The sequence below is a fragment of the Numenius arquata genome, chromosome 11 (assembly GCF_964106895.1).
Source record: "Numenius arquata chromosome 11, bNumArq3.hap1.1, whole genome shotgun sequence".
Lineage (NCBI taxonomy): Eukaryota > Metazoa > Chordata > Aves > Charadriiformes > Scolopacidae > Numenius > Numenius arquata.
Window position 1 is genome coordinate 16921873 of NC_133586.1, and position 19369 is coordinate 16941241.

General features: G+C 37.4%; 1 protein-coding gene across 4 annotated transcripts in view; it reads left to right on the forward strand.

Moving 5' to 3' along the window:
- The window catches only part of TJP1 (tight junction protein 1), a 196012-nt gene that overhangs the window by 33581 nt on the left and 143062 nt on the right, over positions 1–19369 (forward strand). For all 4 annotated transcript variants that reach the window (XM_074155814.1, XM_074155816.1, XM_074155815.1 and 1 more), the window contains one exon: positions 8335–8467. In XM_074155814.1, coding sequence (XP_074011915.1) covers positions 8335–8467 — 133 coding nt within the window. The remainder of the gene's footprint in view (positions 1–8334; positions 8468–19369) is intronic.

Genomic DNA, 19369 nt, shown 5'->3' on the forward strand with positions numbered 1-19369 from the left:
CGTTTTTATTTAAAGCCTGTCTTCCCCCTGACTTATTTCTGTTGGTTTTTGTGCTCGCCGATTGTGTGCTGAACTGATTTTTCTGGATGAATCAACACTATGTTATGAAAAATGTATAAAAGTGTAATGGTGTAATGTGGGTGAGTAGGGCACCGGCAGGCATATGGCACTGCAATACCCAGTCACTCCCGGACTTGTAGGAGCCCACTCGTCGCTCCATTGGAGCAGTGGGACGTGTGTCATCAGCAGGACAAATTATAAGGAGAAAATCTCTGAACGAGCGAAGCCAGATTTTTTTCTGGGAGGAAACCAGCAAGAACAAATTTGTTCATTGAGAATATCTTATCTAGATAAGACATTTAGGTGGTAACGGTCATACGGTTTTCTTTCACTGCACTTACATGTTCCTAGTGAAGGAAAGTAAAGTGTCACAGGAGGCATGGCAGGTCATTTGATTTAAAACTAGGTAGTTCACAAATAGAAACGTTTTCATGAAAGCAGTTGTAACAAAAATGGGCCTCACATGAATTGTAGAATGTGTGTTTTCTTACTTCACCCTCTCCTTGTCAGCTAGCACAGACAGTGTCAAGGAAATACATCTCGAAGAAACATAATGTGGAACTAGTCAGCTTTCTGTTGTTAATTCTAAATCTTGTTACTCCTTGCAGATAGGAACACAATTGCCACATCTGTTCATCCTAACTGTAATGTACAAAATCAAATGTAGTCTTAGACAAAAATATGTTGTCATACAGATATGTTTTATTACATTTAAGCAAAGGTTTTTATATTGTAGTCAGTGGTTTGGTTTTGATTATGTAAGTTACATAAAGTGTACCATACCTATGTTATTCTCCCCAAATGCCACTCCTGTCTATGTGCAGCAGTGTATGTATTGCTATGTTATTTCTTTTAAGAAGTTTAAATTTGGGTAATATTATGGTAACAATTGTTCTATTTCATATTTCCTGTGTCTCCTTGGAAATGTTTTCTTTGCTGGCATGTTAAAGTGAAGCTATCTACATTTGCATGCTTTAAAAGTAAGTTTGAAAGAACCTGATTCAGCTCCTACATTGTGTCTTCAGTTGGAGTTACATCAGCTCTATATTGCCTAGTTTCATGGTGAAATTCTGTGCTTTTTGAGGTATAGCAAAACAATATAGTGGATGCCCACTAATACATGCTGTAAGCATTGCATTTCATAACATTTGTAACTTGACATCATGTTGCTGCAATGCAATGCTGTGGGGAGATTTAGTTGACTAAGAATGTTAAGGAAAAATAAGGTAATTTTTTTTTTATTTTTATTTTAGGGAGATATATGAATTGAGCATTTGAAAGCATGTCTCTGGGATATTCTTATTAATAGGCAACATGATATTATGTATTCACCTTTCCTTTGAGAACTTTAATAGCATTAGGCATTATCTGTACGGATAGAATTTATGCTTATGAATAAATTACTATTTTCTGATGCATTTAGAGAAATGCTTAAGGATACTTTGTCATGGTAATTTTTTCTTATTTGTGCATAGTCTGTATCAATGTGTCCGGAAACTCTGAATATTAGAGAGAAGAGTATGTTGCTGTCACTAAAATCAATGCAGTATTAATGTGTATTTCCAACACGTAAAACAAAAGTGTATTCCAGTACTGTATCACTTGAAATCTCAGGAATACCTAAAGAAAATATTAAATCAAGTCAGTCTGTAATCAGAGGCTGTCTTTTCATCTCTTTTTATTTACTTATTTTTAAAAACTTACAACATTCTGTTTAACCGATCAGATTCATAAACTCTTTATACATATTGTAAGTGGAAGGGAAGACATAATTTAATAAAAAAGGGTTAAAACACTCATCTTTTTGTTGGTGGAGATAATCCACCTGAATCCTACTGAAAGAAAATGAAAAAGGTAACAGCAATATTTTATTTCTTTATAGAGCATCTGTCACTCCAGTTTTTTCCTGCTTCCCCCCTCCCTCCCAAAATGTCAGTCCTATTCTGTGATGCATGAAAGCAGAGCTACAAATGAAAACTAAGAAGGTGGACACCAATGTCTCGTGGTGGGTTAAGACTGAATTGTTATAAACTAGCTGAGAATAAAACAGCCAAACTGGGCAAACGGAAGCTGTGCCACAGGGTTGCAGCGGGAAGTGGTGGAGCCAGGAACTTGCTTGTGTTTAATGTGGAGCTTGGGCATTTTGTGATGAGGTTTACTTGGGGCACTGGAGTTGTGGGCTCGGTGATGGAGGAAGTTGCTGGAGTCACGAACTGCTGATTCAGACCCTTTCCCGTGTTTGTGCGGCGTTGTAATCTAGTACGTAGGAACCTAAATGAGATGAGTAGGATGTTTTTAATCATCTTGCTGGGGGGACAGTATCTGGATACTAAACCCATCATCATAATGCTGCTAGTACAGGCAGAGTGCAGCAGGGACTGACGTTTGCTAAGATGCTCAAGAAAAAGTAACTGCTGACCTGGGAGCACCTTAAAAGGGTAAATTGACATAAATATTTACTGAAATCCCAATATGTGCAACCTGAATGCTTTTACAGTAGGGAAATGCTAAATCACATTCTTCAGGGGAACTACACAAGTAGACCATAATTTCTTGTCACACTGAACATTAGCAGGCTGCAAGAAAAAGGAGCAGGCAAACAAACAACAGCACAAAAAATAAATAAATAAAAAATAATAGGATACCCTGGCAACTCTAACCATTTTTCTCACTAATATTCCCTTCTGTTTCTTGCAGCGTTTGTCTCTACTTTGAAAGGCTCCCTCTGCTTTGGCTTGCTCCCCCTGTGTCCCCCGTGGCGCAAGGGAGTGCAGAGTCATGAAATAAGACAGAAAGCTCGGTTAGTGATAAGTTTTCATTGTCGAGAATGTTGTGGAAATGGCTGAGGCTATTCCACATTCACGTTTCCTGCACCTTTTAAGAATGATTGGTAGTTGTCTGAGGCAATCTAGGTTACAGAAAAGAATGCAGATGCAGTGCGCTACAGAATTTGAGTTTTGACGGGATCCAATCCCCCTGTTCAGTGCTGTTGTTTAAAGAATGTGTGGTACGAGAGCCTGGATGTTGAATGATAGCTGCTGCTTGTAAGTTATTGCACAGGCACACTTATTTTCAAGCACAGGAGTAAATTTATTTGAAATCAGTGAGGAGTAACCAGCGTGTCTGGAATTAAGCAACAATCTAAAAGCTTTGTTGACTCAGAGTCTTTGTATTCAGGCTGGGGCTTGGATGTAGAAGTCCGGGCTTATAATGAAGGATGCCCATCCCTAGGGAGAGAAGTGCCATTGTTTGTTTATGTTCTAAGTAGAGTCATATTTAGAATAATCAAATAATGGAAAATGTCACTTTAGCATAGGAGAAAGAAAGCATCAAAGAGTGAACCTCTTGGGTGTCTCTACAGAACTATGTGGAAAAATACAGATCACCAGACTGGATGTTTTCCATTTTTTTTACTGGTTCCTGTTAATATCGGGGGTAATAATTTGAGTTTAGCCCATGGTAAGGATTTATTCATGTTGCAATTTAATACCTTTTTTTTTTTTTTTTTTTTCCCTCTGATGAAGGCAGGGTATTGTGCTTGGAAGTGAAGATTTTTGCAGAGGTGCACAAGAATTTACCGTAGCTGCTGGCTGCTTGGTGTTACCAGTCATTGTTTCAAATTGAACAACTATAACTGTTAGGTCTCCCAGTCTGATCAGTGGGAGTAAGTTCCAGCTCTTCCACACTTGTGTTTGAGCCAGAAGGCTGATCACATGCAGCTGAGTCCGGCTGACGTCCTCGCTTTCTCTGGTGTTGAGGGAGGCTGTCTTTATATGGGAGGACATGTAATATGGAAATTTTATACATCTCTCAACTGACATCTGTGTAACTACTAGAGATAGAAGTTTCTAAGAAGTTGTCACCATTATAAGCCTTGTTGAGGCTCTGTAGCTGTCAAAACTTGTCCTTGCTGCATAAACTCTAGCATTAATACTACACTCAGAAAACAAATACTCTTGTCATTTCAAGAGCTGTTTTTTTAATATTCTGATGTTGTCTCTTATAAAACTATTCAGAACTCTAATCACTAAACACAAAGAGAATTTTTTAAGTTCTTAAAAGATGTTCAGTATAACTGGTCTGTCTAGAAACTAACATGACATTAATTAGTCATTTCAGACAAAATTTAACTACAAAACCATGTTCGGTAATATTGAAGGCTGTTATAAATAGTAATTATATGCAACTAGAATATAAATACAGTTTTTATTAATAAAAACTGTTATGTTGTATACATTCCATCTAATTATGTTATGATGTGTATTAAGTCATTAGCCCTTGATGTGATGCTGCACTTTGAAGTCACTGTTGTGTAGTATTTTGTTAGGCTACCAGGTTTGTCAGTGCAACACAGATGCTGAAAGTTTAAGTTAGTTTTTGCTGATTTTACAGACCAGAGAAATAATTTAGAGTCATTGTTATGTAATGTGATATATGATCAGGAACCAGTCAAGGTCAATGAAACTGTTTTAAGAATTGTGGATAATAAATAAGGGCCTCGGGCTCCAGGTAGGATTTACAAAATGGTTCAATTTTACTTGACTATAATTTCCAAATTTAACGAATTGGGGTGCCTTAATTAAGGATTCCCGTGATGAGCTCCATTAGAAAGGTTTTATGTTTCCAGAATATTGAACATATTCATTGAAAGAAACAGCTCATTTCAAACAAGGCATCCGGAATTGTTCACTACCTTCGAAGATTTTCATGCTATATTCTACTTTGTAAAGCTCTAGGCTGCCTTGAACATCCCTTTCTTAGGCTTTAGTTCAAGAGTACTTACCTTGAAGTAGTTGATGAGCTGCAGACATTTTAAAAGGGCTCTTACAAATCTTTCTGCTTTAACCTGTGGTAATTCCTGTATACGCCTCATGCCTGTACTACAGCTGATGACTTAGCAATTCACTGATTAATTATCTATAATTAAGCAATACAAATAAAAGATGAAAGGAGATAATCAGATGTGGTAAACTTCACAGATAATTAGTTTTTTTAAACTTGAAGTTCCGATGCCAAAGAACCATGGTATGTTGTGTTATCGTTTTAGTATTCGTTTAAAAAGAATAAATGGTTTTTCTCTGATTACAATGAACAGTTTGAGAACACAAAGCAAGATTCAAGAGTGAGAAGGACTTTCAAAAGTTGTTTTTCGTATTTTTGAATAATTTAGTTTCAAGTCAAACTCAAACACTTTGGGCCTTGTCTCATGAATTTGCACTCAGTGAAGCTGACACTCATGTTTATCTTGCAACTTTACAGTCTTACTTCTTGAGTTATATTCCTTGTGGAAATTTCTAGTACTTGAAAGAATCCCTGTTGCAGTTCAGCGCGAGTGTTACTGGAAATGGATTGTGGGGAGTTTCACTGCTGCATCCAGCATTCTGAGAAGACGGGGTGAAATAGATCCCAGTCTGTCCCAGGTCTGTTATTGCCTCTCTTTGCTAAAACAGTAGCAGAGGCACTGAGAAAGCTGATGTTTAATTTCATTGCACTTGTCCCAAAGTTTCCTTATCAACCATAGAGTCAAACCCCCATAATTCTGTAAATATGGATATCTTGCCTCAAACCCTTCCTTTGGTGCGCAATAGAGTGCAAAACTTCCAGATTGTCAGTAATGATATTGATTGGTTTTTTCTTTGGTTGGTTAAATACTGCTTTATTATCCTGTACAGACACCTCGAAATTAATGATTTTATAAGAGGTTGAAGGGAATCTTTCAGTTGTGATATTTCTTCCCATAAAATTATATTTTTGGAAGTTAAATGTGATTTTAAAAGCATTTTTCTGCGTCTCAGATGCTAACCAAGTAATAGCCTAATTTATTCTCCAGCAGAATGCAATGATGGATGGATTCCAGAGGCAGCAAGTTCATTTTTTCAACTGGCTTTAAAGGGTGCAGCTCCCAAGTGGAAGGTCCTTCAAAACATATAATTAGTTTAGTTCTTTGTTAAAACTATGTAACTTTGATTAGCCCATTATTTTTACTTGTTTTCTTTCACATATGATTTTTCATATTTTATTTTTTATAAAGGCTTCTCAGTGTCAGAAAAACATTAAAAGACTTGCAATTTAAAGAAATGCACATTTATAGGTAAAGCCCTAGAATAAGTGGTTTGAAATATAGTTCAAAATTAAGAAAAGCGCAATGCAGCTTACGGCTGTTTAAAAAATTTTCTATTAAGTGTAAGGAAGGAGTCTAACGTACCGACCACTTCAGTTGCCATAGGTGCACATGGAGATTTATTGACCCAAGTGATAAGTAATGAAATAGGCAGCCCTCAAAGATTTTTCTGAAAAGACAATATATACAGACCTCTAGCTCTACTGAAACAATGGATTTCTCTGCAGACTCAGAATATGTACAGCTGCGTACATTTGGATTAACTTTATCAGAGCTGTTTGGAGAGCGTGATAACGGAGGATACATTGGTGCAATAGAAATGTACTATCGCTGTAAATGTCACTCTCTGTCTCTGGAACAAGAGTTGAGACTGAGCAATTGTCTGTCTTTGGAAATTTCTCCTGGTAATTCTTTAAGACATTTTAGCAGGGAATCTGTAGCATTTTTGGATTTTCTGTTCTGTGAACACATATGTTACTGTAGCAGCCAGGCATGTTTCTCAGAATTTAGTCCATATATAATTATACCCGAAAATATAGTACGGTTTCAGCAGGAAGTTTATAATGTAATTAAAATGTCTGAATATTATAGTTATGTTTTCAGTTAGAAATTTTTATTTATCCTTGCAGTTAAAAGTTGGCAGTAAATTAACCCAAAGGGAAAAGAACATCTGAAGCAGATAACTGTATTATCAAGATGTTCACATGTGTAAAAACCAAAAAACTCAGGCATCTGAAAACAAAATACTGCTTTGATAATCACAGTAATTCAACCAAAACATGAAGGGCTTTATCTTTATAAATTGAATAAGAGATTTGAAAAGATCTATTCTCATTTTCAAGTTTGGTGATTGCAACTTTTTCTCCTCGCTGGCCTCCTATGAACATGCATTTGCACCTTTTATCCTGGCCACGAAGCTGTGCAGACTTAAGAGTCTCATAATCAGACAAGTGTGTTCAGCCTGTGATTATTGTATTTTGTACTTTGAATTTTGTATTTCAAGTGTAAATGTGGCCTGCTCTATGAAGTGTCCTTTTTTGGTGATACATATGTATATCTCTACCTTCCTTTTTTTTTTTCCTTTTGTAAAAACATTTATGTACATACCAAAGCTGTTAATTCTAAGTAACAGAACTGAAAACATGTACTTAAATATTTTTTGTGAGAGGAATCTTAATGGTTACAGAGAAAAACACTGGGTTGGGGCCAAAGCCTTGGGAAATTAAAAAAGATGCATACTATTTCTCATTTCAGCTGGTTTTTGAAGTCTCCTATGGCTGCAGTTGAGAAATTGAATTAAACAAGTGTAAATCTGCACATTATGAACTTTAGGTTTTTATGTGATTCTTGGTGAGTGTATTTGCTGGAATGCAGTTTTCCTCCTAATGTGGTGTCAGACTGGCTAGAGACTATTTTGACTAGAGACTATTTTGTGAGGACTATATTGACCTCACAAACCTTAATACATTTGGTTAATTGTTAACCCCACTTATTTCTACTCATTAGCAACTTCCAACAAGCTCCTTGAAATGTGGATTGCTTACTCAAAGTGTTTAAGTTATGGACTCCCCTTAGGACTATGTGTAGACTACAATGTGATGAAAGACCTTATAAAGTGTAGTTCCTTAATATATTACCCCTATAACTTTAAACAGATCCTATTCATTCCATTATTGTTCATCGTTATTCATTGCTAGAACAGCTGAAGTACCATTAACGGTCAAACTGGAAAAGGTCAAAAGCCAAATACTGCCGGGCTCCTACTGATTTAACTGACAGCCATCAACATGTATCACAGGACTCAGCTTTTCACTCAATTAATAGAGAAAAATATTCTTTTTGATTTTTTAGAAGTTATTTTTCTGTAATCTGTCTTTTTTTCTGATACTTCTAACTTTAATACAAAAATGATGACTATGATAAATTTTTTACTAAATCTGCAAGGAGGCGGTGGACTTGATGAGAGCTATATTTCTGCATACTTTTGTGGTCTTATTTTGGCACTTACTGATTGAAAGCTAAAGCTTGGAATGGCATTGCTTCTTTGTGTAGCATGGCAATGCTTTTTCCTTTGTAATTTTTTTACTTTAACCAAGCGTATTCAATAAAAACATGTATTCTTTGTCTGATATGTGGCTCTTTTTATTTGACAGGGTAACTCCATCTTCTGAAAATCCCAATGGTGCTACCTGTAGTGTAAGTCAGGGAAAGCCCTCTTTACGAAGAATAAAAGGGAGAATACACAGAAGCAAAAGTCTTGATAGCATTGATTTCTGTGAATTCACTGTAAGTACCATATCTTTTATGTTTATCCTATATGAAGTTAAGAGAATCTTGCTAATAAAGTGGTTGTCCCTCCTGCATTGCGTTTATCTCTGTCAGAATTAGAAAAGGTATTGTACTTAATGATGTTGTAATTGCAGCTCTACACAGCCAAGTGTTAAGAACAGTGATATTGCTTGTGTAATTAGTGATTCATAACTATGTTTTTGTTCTTCAGCAACCATTAGATATAAATTTTGATGTCAGATTTTAGTATTGCCGCCTGCATAAGGTGAAGAAATTAACTGGAAACAGTAAATACAAAAAACGAAATACGTTTTCAAATTCTTTGTTTATATTGGAGTTGCATTTAAAGTAACATACACTATTTTTTACAAAACTCACAAAATTATTTTAGTTGTATATGGCTATAATACAGTACTAGAAAAAGAAACTGATGTTCCTGAAAGATGTATGTGCTTCTAGCACTTAAAGGCTATTATCACAGATGATATTTTACTACAGTAAAGGAGTACTGGTATATACTTGCTTTCTCCTCTTTGGTTAGGGTGTATATATTTTTATCTTATAGTTTTGGAAAATTCAATGTGATCACGTTTTCAAAGAACTTGTGGGTGATGCTTTTAGTATTTTACACAACTATGAATTCAGGAGGAGTTGTTTACATTCAAATAATGGAAGAAAAGAAATTGTTAGTATGAAAGAGTATGGGACATTGAGGTAGATTTCCTGCTATTTATACTGTTTACAAAATACTCGAATTATTCCTAAACATAGTATGTTTCCAAAAATTCTTCATTGAAAAACCATTAAAAGCTACATCTCTCAACTAACTGGGGGGAATTTGACCAAAACAAAATACAATCTGATAAATTAATACCAGGTAGTTTTGAAATACTAAAATAATGTCAAAGAATATGTTAAATTATAAACTGGCTATCAAATATGAGGATGAAAGAGGTAGATAGGAAATATGTGCTGTCTTTACGATGTACAAATCAACGGTGATGTGGAGATACTGCCTGGCACTACGTTGTAATATAAACAATATAACTGAAAAACTCGGATGCAATTTGGGGAAACATCTTTATCTAATGCAAAACAGTGGTTTGCCTATGTTGCATCATCAGGTGTGATGTTTTACAGATGATGACAGTGCCGTAAGTGGTATTTTTTTTTTTCTCAGTACTGTTTTGTTGCTAATTTCAAAGTTTTGCGGTGCTGTCTTTGGGACAAAGAGCTTGTTGATTGCTGCTTAAGGAGGTAATGGAATGGGTAGCAAGGGTTTGAGGTTTACTGTACTGTGTGGTGTCCAGATGTTTGCAGCAGCACAGGTGCTGCACAGCTGAGTCCCGTGGCTGGGGAAACACGGGGGCAGTAACTCACACTGCCCAGTTCAAAGCTGGGTTTGGGGTGTCCATGCAAACCGGTGTCACAGCACTGATATCAGTAATTGTTACCTTACTGAAGGCTAAAAATTCCCTTAGGGAATGAGATTACTGAAACAATAATTTTAGCTTGTGCTATATGGGTCTTCGTCTGTGTGGTCTTATTAAGGAGTTTTATCTAAATCTATCTCTACTCTTGGGGCCTTCAAAGAAAAAGAGATTATAGCCAACGGTAAAAAGAGTGTCTTGTATGCCATAGAACCTTTGCAAAGAGATTTGAGGCAGATAATAATGGGGCATGTCTGTATCTGTAGCATATGAGTGTGTAGAGTATGTACAGGTATAAATTCATACAACAATAGCTAAGTATTGATAATTAGGATCAGGAAAGGAAGCTCACTTTTTGTGCTGAGGTCTAATGTTAAAGGATGATACAAGTTTAAACAGCTAAGCACACAAATCTGTTATAAAATGGATTTTCTTGGTGCTACATAATTTAGAATCACACTGAAATATTTCTTGGTATTGTATTATGGTACTTATATTGTTTTAAAGTTGTGATTAAAAATACATCTGAAGAAATAATTAAGGAAATTCAGATGCCTAAATCTTTCCAGAGTGCTACCAGAACTGAATCTTTTTCATGTTAAGCACCTTTTTCTAGTAAGAAAGCTCAGGCACTGGCAGTTAGAATAAAATTGAAAATAAAATATTTAGTAGAAGTGAGAAATTCTACAAAATTAGGGGAAAGATCTTTCTAAAACTTTCTCTTTACAACTGTTTTATGTTGTGGTATATCCATTCTAGGCACAACAAAGGTGAAAAGTTTCATATTGAAATATATGGATAACTGATGTGCTGACAAACTCCAAGTAATTTGAGTGTCCAGTGAGCTGTTGGTTTTCTTCATCATGTAATGAGATTGAGATCCATTAATAATTCTGTATGTTACTGATATCACTTTAAAACAAGTAATGCCTATGTGCATTACCAATGTAAACATTTTGTTCCCTGTCAGCAAGCAAATTCTTACTGAGGACAAATCCTAACAGCAGAAAGACATAAAAAATAAGTTATGCTTTCTTTTCTCCAAGTGTGAAGAAATGTGTCCCCAGTGGGAAAGTTCTGGATTTCCATGCAATGTGGACATACAAAAATTCAAGACGTGAAAATACTGTATTAACTGCTATACTGTGGCTTCAGCTATGGCAGGGGATGAGTTGTGGGAACCGTATTAAGCTGGGAAGTTTATTGAAATAAAAAAAAAAGAGGTTGTTGTTTGCAAGGGAGGGAATAAACACTGAAGATCCTATTGCACGTGTAAAACATGAGCAGAGGCTGAGGAGTGACTCGGAGGGACTACCATGGGTGCCTTCGGGGGGTGGCTGTGACGAGGTGATGCTGCCAAGTTTCTTGTTTACCACGGTTAATAAAATCTGAAGTTTGTAACATTAATGGCTTTTAGTTATACCTGTGGCTCTTAACGTGGATGATGTACCTAAGAATGTTGGAGAGGCTTTGCCTATAAGCCCTCATTGCTGGATGGGCTGCTGCTGCAGTGGCTCAGTGCAAGCCTTGGGTGTTTGTGAGAGACCCTCCGAGCGCACGACTCCTGGTTGGTGCACTGCAGACCTGTGTTGCCACCCCATAGCTGGCTCACGTTGAGTATCCTTAATATCCTTTCAGGAGGTATAAACTTTCCCTGATTATAAGTGGTGGGAGTCTGCAGGATTCCTGACAAAATCTGGGGTTTATTTCTTGGTGATTCCTCCGCTGTCTTAAGTGGATGATACTGGGGTTTGTAATAGTGATGCCTCTCATTACCATTCTGCTAAGACAGCAAGCAAGAAGATAAAGCAGTGAAATAATGTTAAGCCACAGGGTGATAGTACAGCAGCTGCCTTAAAATGTGCATCCGTCTTCAACTTCTTGTATCCTTTTTCTTTTCTTTAATCCTCTCCATGTATTAGTCCTACCACTTACTCAGATTAGGACCTTTTCCCGCAAAGTAAGTAAAACCTGTTTTATTGCCCTACAGTTCTTTAAAGGAGTATCGTCATGCTACGCCTCCCCAGATATTAGCCCTTGAAATACTCAGCTTTAGTGGCATGTATTAAAAAAAAATTAAAATTCTCTGTATTTTTTGTTGAATAGTGGTAAATGGTTGTCTGCAACCCAGAGACATTGCAGAACTCCTCCACATTGCAGAAAACTTGGGAGAAAAGAGAAAGAATGTGGTTATCAGCTCTTGGAGAAAGATGTGGAATACATGCTACCTTGTAGAATGAGCTTGTCGTACTAATGTTCATTACATCCATATTTTAATGCTTATTACACTGAAAAGAAGTCTGGCTTTGCACAAGCTACCCTGCATAGCAGTAGCACTTCTGAGTCTGATTCATCGACAAGGATTTTGTGGTGTGAGGCATTGTGCAAACACAAAGCGTTTACTCTCAAGGATCTTGCGATCTATTTATAACAATAGGTAAGATGTGACTAACCTTTGATTCTTTAGCTGCATATGGCTCTCAAGCTGTTCGAGTGCTGCACCGGTGCTAGGGCTTCTGAAGGTCGCGGTGGGATGCAGCTGTGTTTGGGGCGTCCCTACGTGATAGAGCACTGGGGCCACCTGGGAGTCGTCGTCCTCGTTAGTGTGTGAACTGCCCTGGGAGCCTGTGTGACAGCCCCGAGGCATTCGGATGGATCCTGTGGTTGCTGGCCCTAGGACAGATTCTGTACATGACTCATGGCATTACAAACGTTGACCACCCCTGCCAGGCGTAGATAGAGAGATACTCTTTCCCTGCGAGACCGTGCTGATATTTTGTGCTCATTTCGTGAACTTTAATGGAGATGGAATGTCTAAGATGTCTTTTTCATTTTTGGTATTGTAACTCTTTGATTGAACTTGAGAAATTACGAAAAGCAGCATCTCCAAAACTATATGTTTAAAGGAATGAGGAGATAACACTTTCCTGCTAAAATCAGCCTTTCTGGACAAAGGAGGTGTCCTTGGAAATCAGAGCACTGCAGTTATTTACAATATGAACAAGTTCTGCATGTTTTCTGGAGGCAGCTGGTGCGAGCCTGCTCTCGGTAAACGTGCACACAGCAACTTCTCAGGTGACTTACAGCCACGGTGAAGCAGATGATCTCCAGCGTATTTCCGCTTGCATCGGGGTGGAATTCCAAGGAATCATTTTGCAAAATGTTATAAAAATGCTGAGTCTTTTTTTTCTTCTTTCCCCCCACTTTTCCATTCTTGTCTTACCTTTTTCTCCGAAAATTGTTGTTTTGTCTGCATTGTTTTGTCTCTTCTCGCCGTGAAGTGAATTTGGCTGGAGTGGCCGCATGCTGCCCCTTTTGGAGGGCAGTGGGTGTCAGTGTGTAAAGTACTAAAGTAACACAGTAGGGTAGGAGGTTACCCGAAAGGGGAGAAAAGGGGGGCAGCTAAGTACGAAGGGGTGTCTGAATAAAGCAGTGTGGAATGCATGACAAAATGGAAGAGACAACGAAAGAAGCGATAATCAGAAAGCGCGAATTAGCTAACGCATGAGTGCCGTTTTTTAGATAGTGGAGGCACATGTTCACCTGTAACTTTAATTTTGTAAGTATTGTGCCATTGAATGGGTATGGTGGCTTGTAAGCTCTCTTGCAGAGGAGATGTAGATACTCCGTGTTCTCTCTGCGCCTGCCTGCTCTCGTTAGCAGGATGGGTGATTGGGGATGCTCTGTGTGCAAGGGGGTGCTCGGGCAGCAGCTGGGGGTTGAGCGTCCCCAAACTTATTTTGCTGTGGCTGTTGTTACTAGGAGTTTCACCTGCTTTATAATTTGTAATGAAGTTTCAAGCTGTTCAGAGGCTTCAGTGATTTAACTTTCGTGGATGTTTGTGACAACACCCTTATTTCGCTTCCCCAGTCTTGCTGGTAGAGTTTTAAAGCGTGCGGCAGGCTGAGGAATCAATTTGTTGTCGGAAATATCCTTACCAGTACGTTGGGTAATTGTTGCTGTGATCAGCCCCGCTTCCCCTAGTGAAAAAAATCTAGTGATCAAAGCAGGCTACTGTGCTACACTGCTCACCTGCTTCCTAGAGTGTATTGCTGAGCCAGGCTATCTAGTCTGTATGAAGAGCACGGGTTTATTGCAGTTTCTATTTATTTAACCCAAGCTCATCTTCCCTTTGAATTGCCTTGTAAATGGCTTCTGAAGTGGTGGATGTTATTCCGTAGTTTGATATTTATTTTTCTTAAATTTTTATTTAAAAATAAGGTTGTCCTGGTTTTAAACTTTCGTTTGTCTTGATTTTTCCTGCTGAGTATTTTAATTTGAATATGTCTGTAAAACTGGTAAAATGATAAATGAATAATAACACAAATGAAATATATCGGAGTTATTTCTTAGGATGGAGACATAAGAACACTGACATTCTTTAAAAAGTCCTGCAGGTATTTTGATCATCTCTGTAGATGTGGAAGGAAGAATTCATTAGCACAGCTGGAGTCTTGTGGATGCCCTTAATTTGTTACTGTTCAGAGAAGTGTGGTTGTTATGCAGCTGTTTCCGAGAATTAGATCTGCTATAGTATCTTAGACTTGGCTTCCCAATATTTTTGTTGTACTGTGGCTCATTTATCATAACAATAATTTCATTTATTAATGGATATATGAGCACAGCACTGACCTTATACAGTAGAGCCAGTTTTGGCCAGTTTGACTTACCTAAGGTAGCTTAAATGATAAAAAAATATTTGTTCTATTTAACCAATTAACACATTTTACAGTTAATGAAAGTACTTCACATTTTTTCTTTAGTATTTTATTTGTTGAATACATAGAAAACAATGCAGAAAAATACATATTAATGGTTTGAACTTGTAAAGCTAATAGTTTTAAATATAGGAAAAAAACTTTTTTTTGTAATAAAATAAAATATGTATAATATTTGAATTGGAACAACTTTTGAATACTGTTGGAAAGAGAAAAAACTGCAGGCTTTTGATTCAAGATTACCGCTCCTCTGGGAGAGAGGAGTATATTTTTGCATTGTTTATTATGTCATCTTGTTTTTTATTTAAAAACAAACCCGAAGTTCTATGTAAGAACTATTCTAAATGTCAAGTCAAATTATTAAGTCTCGAGCATAATACTAGGTGAAGGTTATGCAGCCTTAAGATTAACCTAAGGATGTTAACCATAAATGAACAAGTAATTTAATTTGCTAAATTCTAAATTGTGATTGACCTTGATTTGTGTTTCTGAATTGATTCAGACCGATTTCGGAATAAACTCAACACTCCAGTTTAAATCTGCCAAGGATATTAACTCCGCAATAGTCATTATACTAGCGACTGGGTTTACATTTAATTTTAATTAGAAATGTATTTTTGAGTGAGCATGGGTGGTTTTTAGGTTACTTTTATTTCTTCTCAGAATGGCATTATGAATTGGGGCAGGTGGGGCTGTACTGAAATACTCTTTGGCATTTATTAGAGTAATACTTGGTTGATTACTTCAATACCATCATACTTGGCGTATGGTCGTGACTTGTCAGGTCTCTCGTTTCTTAAGAAAATGCCGAGAGATATGTAGGCCACTGTGTAGTTTCTCTTTAAATTATATAATATCAGATCCCTTTTGCACGGTTGTATAGGATGCTAGCGGAATGTATTCAGTCTCAATATTAGAGTGCACATGCAGTTGCCTTCCAGTCCTCTGGAGCCCCAAGCAGGATGAGGGTCCAATTGTTCGTCCTTCAGCCAGCCCAGGGATCCAGGGAAGCAGGGGGGTGACTGAGAATGACCACTATCTCCGATCTTGAGGCACCTCTGGGACCTCCCTTGTATGTCTTAATTCCTGAACTGGTTTCTGTAGCATCCACATGATGATCAACGTTGTATTAAAGCAATTTGATGGGATGACTCAGGGAAAACAATAATGTTCATATAAGTATAAGCTTCTTTAGGTAAATACTAATCTTTTTTTTTTCTGAAAATCAAGGTTTCTTGTTATAGATAGATACCTTAACATTTTGTCAGGCATTAAATATTTCTGTAGTAAATAATTGTTTCTGTCCAAAAGAATTCTATGTGAGTGAATCTAAACTGGTTTTGAGTCGAAGTGCATTTATCTTTCATGCCAGAAATTCTTCAGTGATTTATTTCTAGACTAGAGGTTGGGATTATATTGTTCAATCTGTTTTCCTGTTATTGATAGATCTTATTTGTTTGACCTTTCTCCACTGTTGTGCTGGAAGAGAGGCAGGCTGGCTATATAAGAGGAAGCAAAGACTGCAACAATTTCTGTTGCAGGCTCTCAGCCTTGTGCTTAAAAATAGCAAATAACAGGAGTGTCAGTATGAATGGCTTTTCAAATATATCGCTAGAATGTATATCCTGAGAATTCTAGTAGCATGTCTGTTTTAATATTTTTATTAGGTTGTTGGTGTTTTGGGGTTTTTTTTCGGCTTTTGCCAAGTTTTTTGCCTTACCAGAACTGTTTCCCCTTGGAAACTAGAATTTATGAGCTACTAATTCTAAAGGTCTTTAAAATTTGGTTTTTATTATTAAGAAAAAAAGTGTTGTTTTCGTTTGCAAAAGCTGCTTGGAATTTTCTGTCATGAAATAAATGTCTAAATGTGGGCACTATTGGCAAGTCTACAAAGATATAGTAATTTCAAGGAAATAATAATGATCCTATAATGCAGGTACAGTTAGCCTCAGCATGCAGTCTTTGGTGGGTCAGAAGTCTTTCTTGCTACTTTTCCATTTTTTCCAATGGAAAATGTTTCCCGTGACCTTCAGGCACTTACCTTCTGTTACTGTCTCAGAAACAGGATCCCTTGGTCTGTGCCCGGCAATATTGCAGGAGCCCTTCTGGCTAAGGATGGCAATATTAGTATTCCTCACACACTTAAAACTTGTTTGGGCACTGAAATGAACAGAAGAATATTTTCTTCCTGAAATCTGGGAATTGATCTACATGAAGAATCAGAATATCATCATAACTTATGCACAAAGACAATAGCCACAGTTAAAATTAAGGTCTTCAGGTTTTCAAGAGTTTTTAAGCAACGAGCCTTTCACTAAGTGGGATTCTATTAAAGTGCCCATCTGTTGGTATTCTCACCAAGCAGCGTGCCAGTCAGACAGGCCAACTTGGTATGGAGGTACTTCTGGAGTTTTCCAGAGGAACAGGTAAAGATTTATTTGTAAACGATGCAGACAATGTCTGGGAATGTTGCAGCCATACTCAGTTTTGTTTTGATAAACCCGAAGACGCGCTTAGTGGAACATTAAAGGAGAAGCAGAGAGGCAAGCTGGGCAAGATCCTGAAATGCATTTGGCCTCGTTAGAAGGTCTTTGAATTAATTTTTTTTCTCAAATTATGATAGAAGAAATATTAAATTAAGTATTCTATAACTGTGACTTAGATACTCCAGTTGCTACCAGATCACTCTGAAAGTGGGTATTTCCCAGCACTGGGTTGTATTTCTTTCTTTATGCTTGGAAGAAGGTCTTTTTAGTTACACAGAGAGATGAGAATGTGAGTTCCTGAACAGCTGCAGAATACCTCTTTTAAAACTCAGCCATGCTCAAGGTTATTTGCCACTATCCAGATGCTGTTGTGCATATCTGTCTATATAAATTATATAAAAATATACATATATGTGTATTTTATATATATATATGCACATGCATGCACATTGCATTTTATATACAAAATTTTACTGGTTAAGGCCAGGTTTTGTCTGCATGTTCTCTACATAAATTTTAGAGTTTTAGTGACTAAACTCTGCCTGTCAAATTATACCGCCTCTGCCAGTAGCCAGCATCTCGAAGAGCAGGGCCTGACCCTAAACAGACAGTCCTTCAACAACAGTTGCAAAATGTCATCATCGCCCTGTCAAGGTCTGCTTTTACCAACTTTTTTTCTTTGCTCTCTAGAAGTCCTGGTGGGTGCTCAGGATTGTGTCATTTATCACTCGAGTAAAATATTGCTTTTTTAAACATTCTCCACCATTCCAAATAATTCTCCATCTAGCCTTTTCCCTGTCTCTGTCATGGGAACGGCTGAGGAGTGTGCCCAGGCAGGCAACAAAGGAATTTGCCTTTAGCAGATGGTTTATTTTAAGAGGATGCGCCAGTACTAATGTAGAAGAATTGACAGGGTAGTCTCAGCGATCAAATAAGGCTTTGAAATATAGGCTGTAGCATAAGGTTTTGCTGCAGGCACTGGAAAAATATTAAAAAGAAAGAAAATGTTGCTAAAATAATGGAAATATTCGATGCACTGAAAGTTGAAAATGAGGAACATTCCACCCAAGACCTAAGCCTTCAACCTAAATGCAGAATAAAATAAGAAAGATTGATTGTAAGCACCTTGGAATTCAGACAGCATGAATTTGCAAAAATGTGGTAGCAAACTTATAGGAGAATGTTGGGATTTTTCAGTCCATAGAAATCTTTTATTTTTGAAGTCTGGGGCTGTGAATGGAAAACAAATTGTTTATAAGCTGTGCTTAGACTGAAGAAGGAGTTCGAATGCATTAATGGAATAGGGCAGTTAGCGTGGGCTGGCTCAACGTTCTTGCAGCAGCAAAGACACTTTTAGTTTGCAGAGATTCTGGTTTCTTTTGGCACGGATGCCCTTTTTGTCCTCTGGCACAGTTTTCCTTGATTTTTCAAAGAAATATTGGATGTTTGTTGCCCGTCTATATCTAAGAAGAGCAGCTTGCTTCTCCCACTGGTATAATATGCCTTTGCTTATTGCTCTGCAGTATTCCGTGAGGGAGCATACAGGACTGGATAACCTCTAAAGAGCAGCTGCCTTTGGATATTTGGCACTGTTATTAGCAATATACTATTGGGATCACAGGCTCCTGTAATAAATTTAGCAATCTTGGCTGCGCTATCCTTATACTTATCTAGCACCCCTCAGAGCTAGAGAATTTGAAAAGTACATATCCTATTCTCACTGTGGTGAATGCCACTGCATGAATAGGAAGCAAATAATAAGTGTTTGTATTTTTATGAAGATTTGACATTTAACTTTCAGTATCGACTGACTTCCTCCAGCTGTATACTGTGTTGCCTTTCATTGCCCTTGAGGACAGCCCAGGGGAAGGGGGCTAAAAGGTTGTTAATGACAAAGAAAGGGAAAAGTCAGCAAGGAGAAGATATGTTCTTGGAGCTACCCAAATGTTCAGAAAGCAGAGAGTGGTTTCTGAACCTGCTCTGAAGGTAAGTTCGGAATAGGCAATACCCAAGTCTGAGTGATATGCTTTTCAGTGACATTTCCTGCAGGTCTTCAGGTAAAGGGAAAATAAAGTCACATACTCCAGTGTAACATGGAGAACATACAACATGACGTAACTACGAACAGAGTTATTTTCTCCCCCTTTTAGGAAGCTGGTGTGTCTTATTATTTGACATGACTGATGAAGGTACAATAAGATGATTGTGAATTCACATACATCAATGTTTGATGCTGCCTGAGGTGCTTAGGCAGTGCTTCAGATG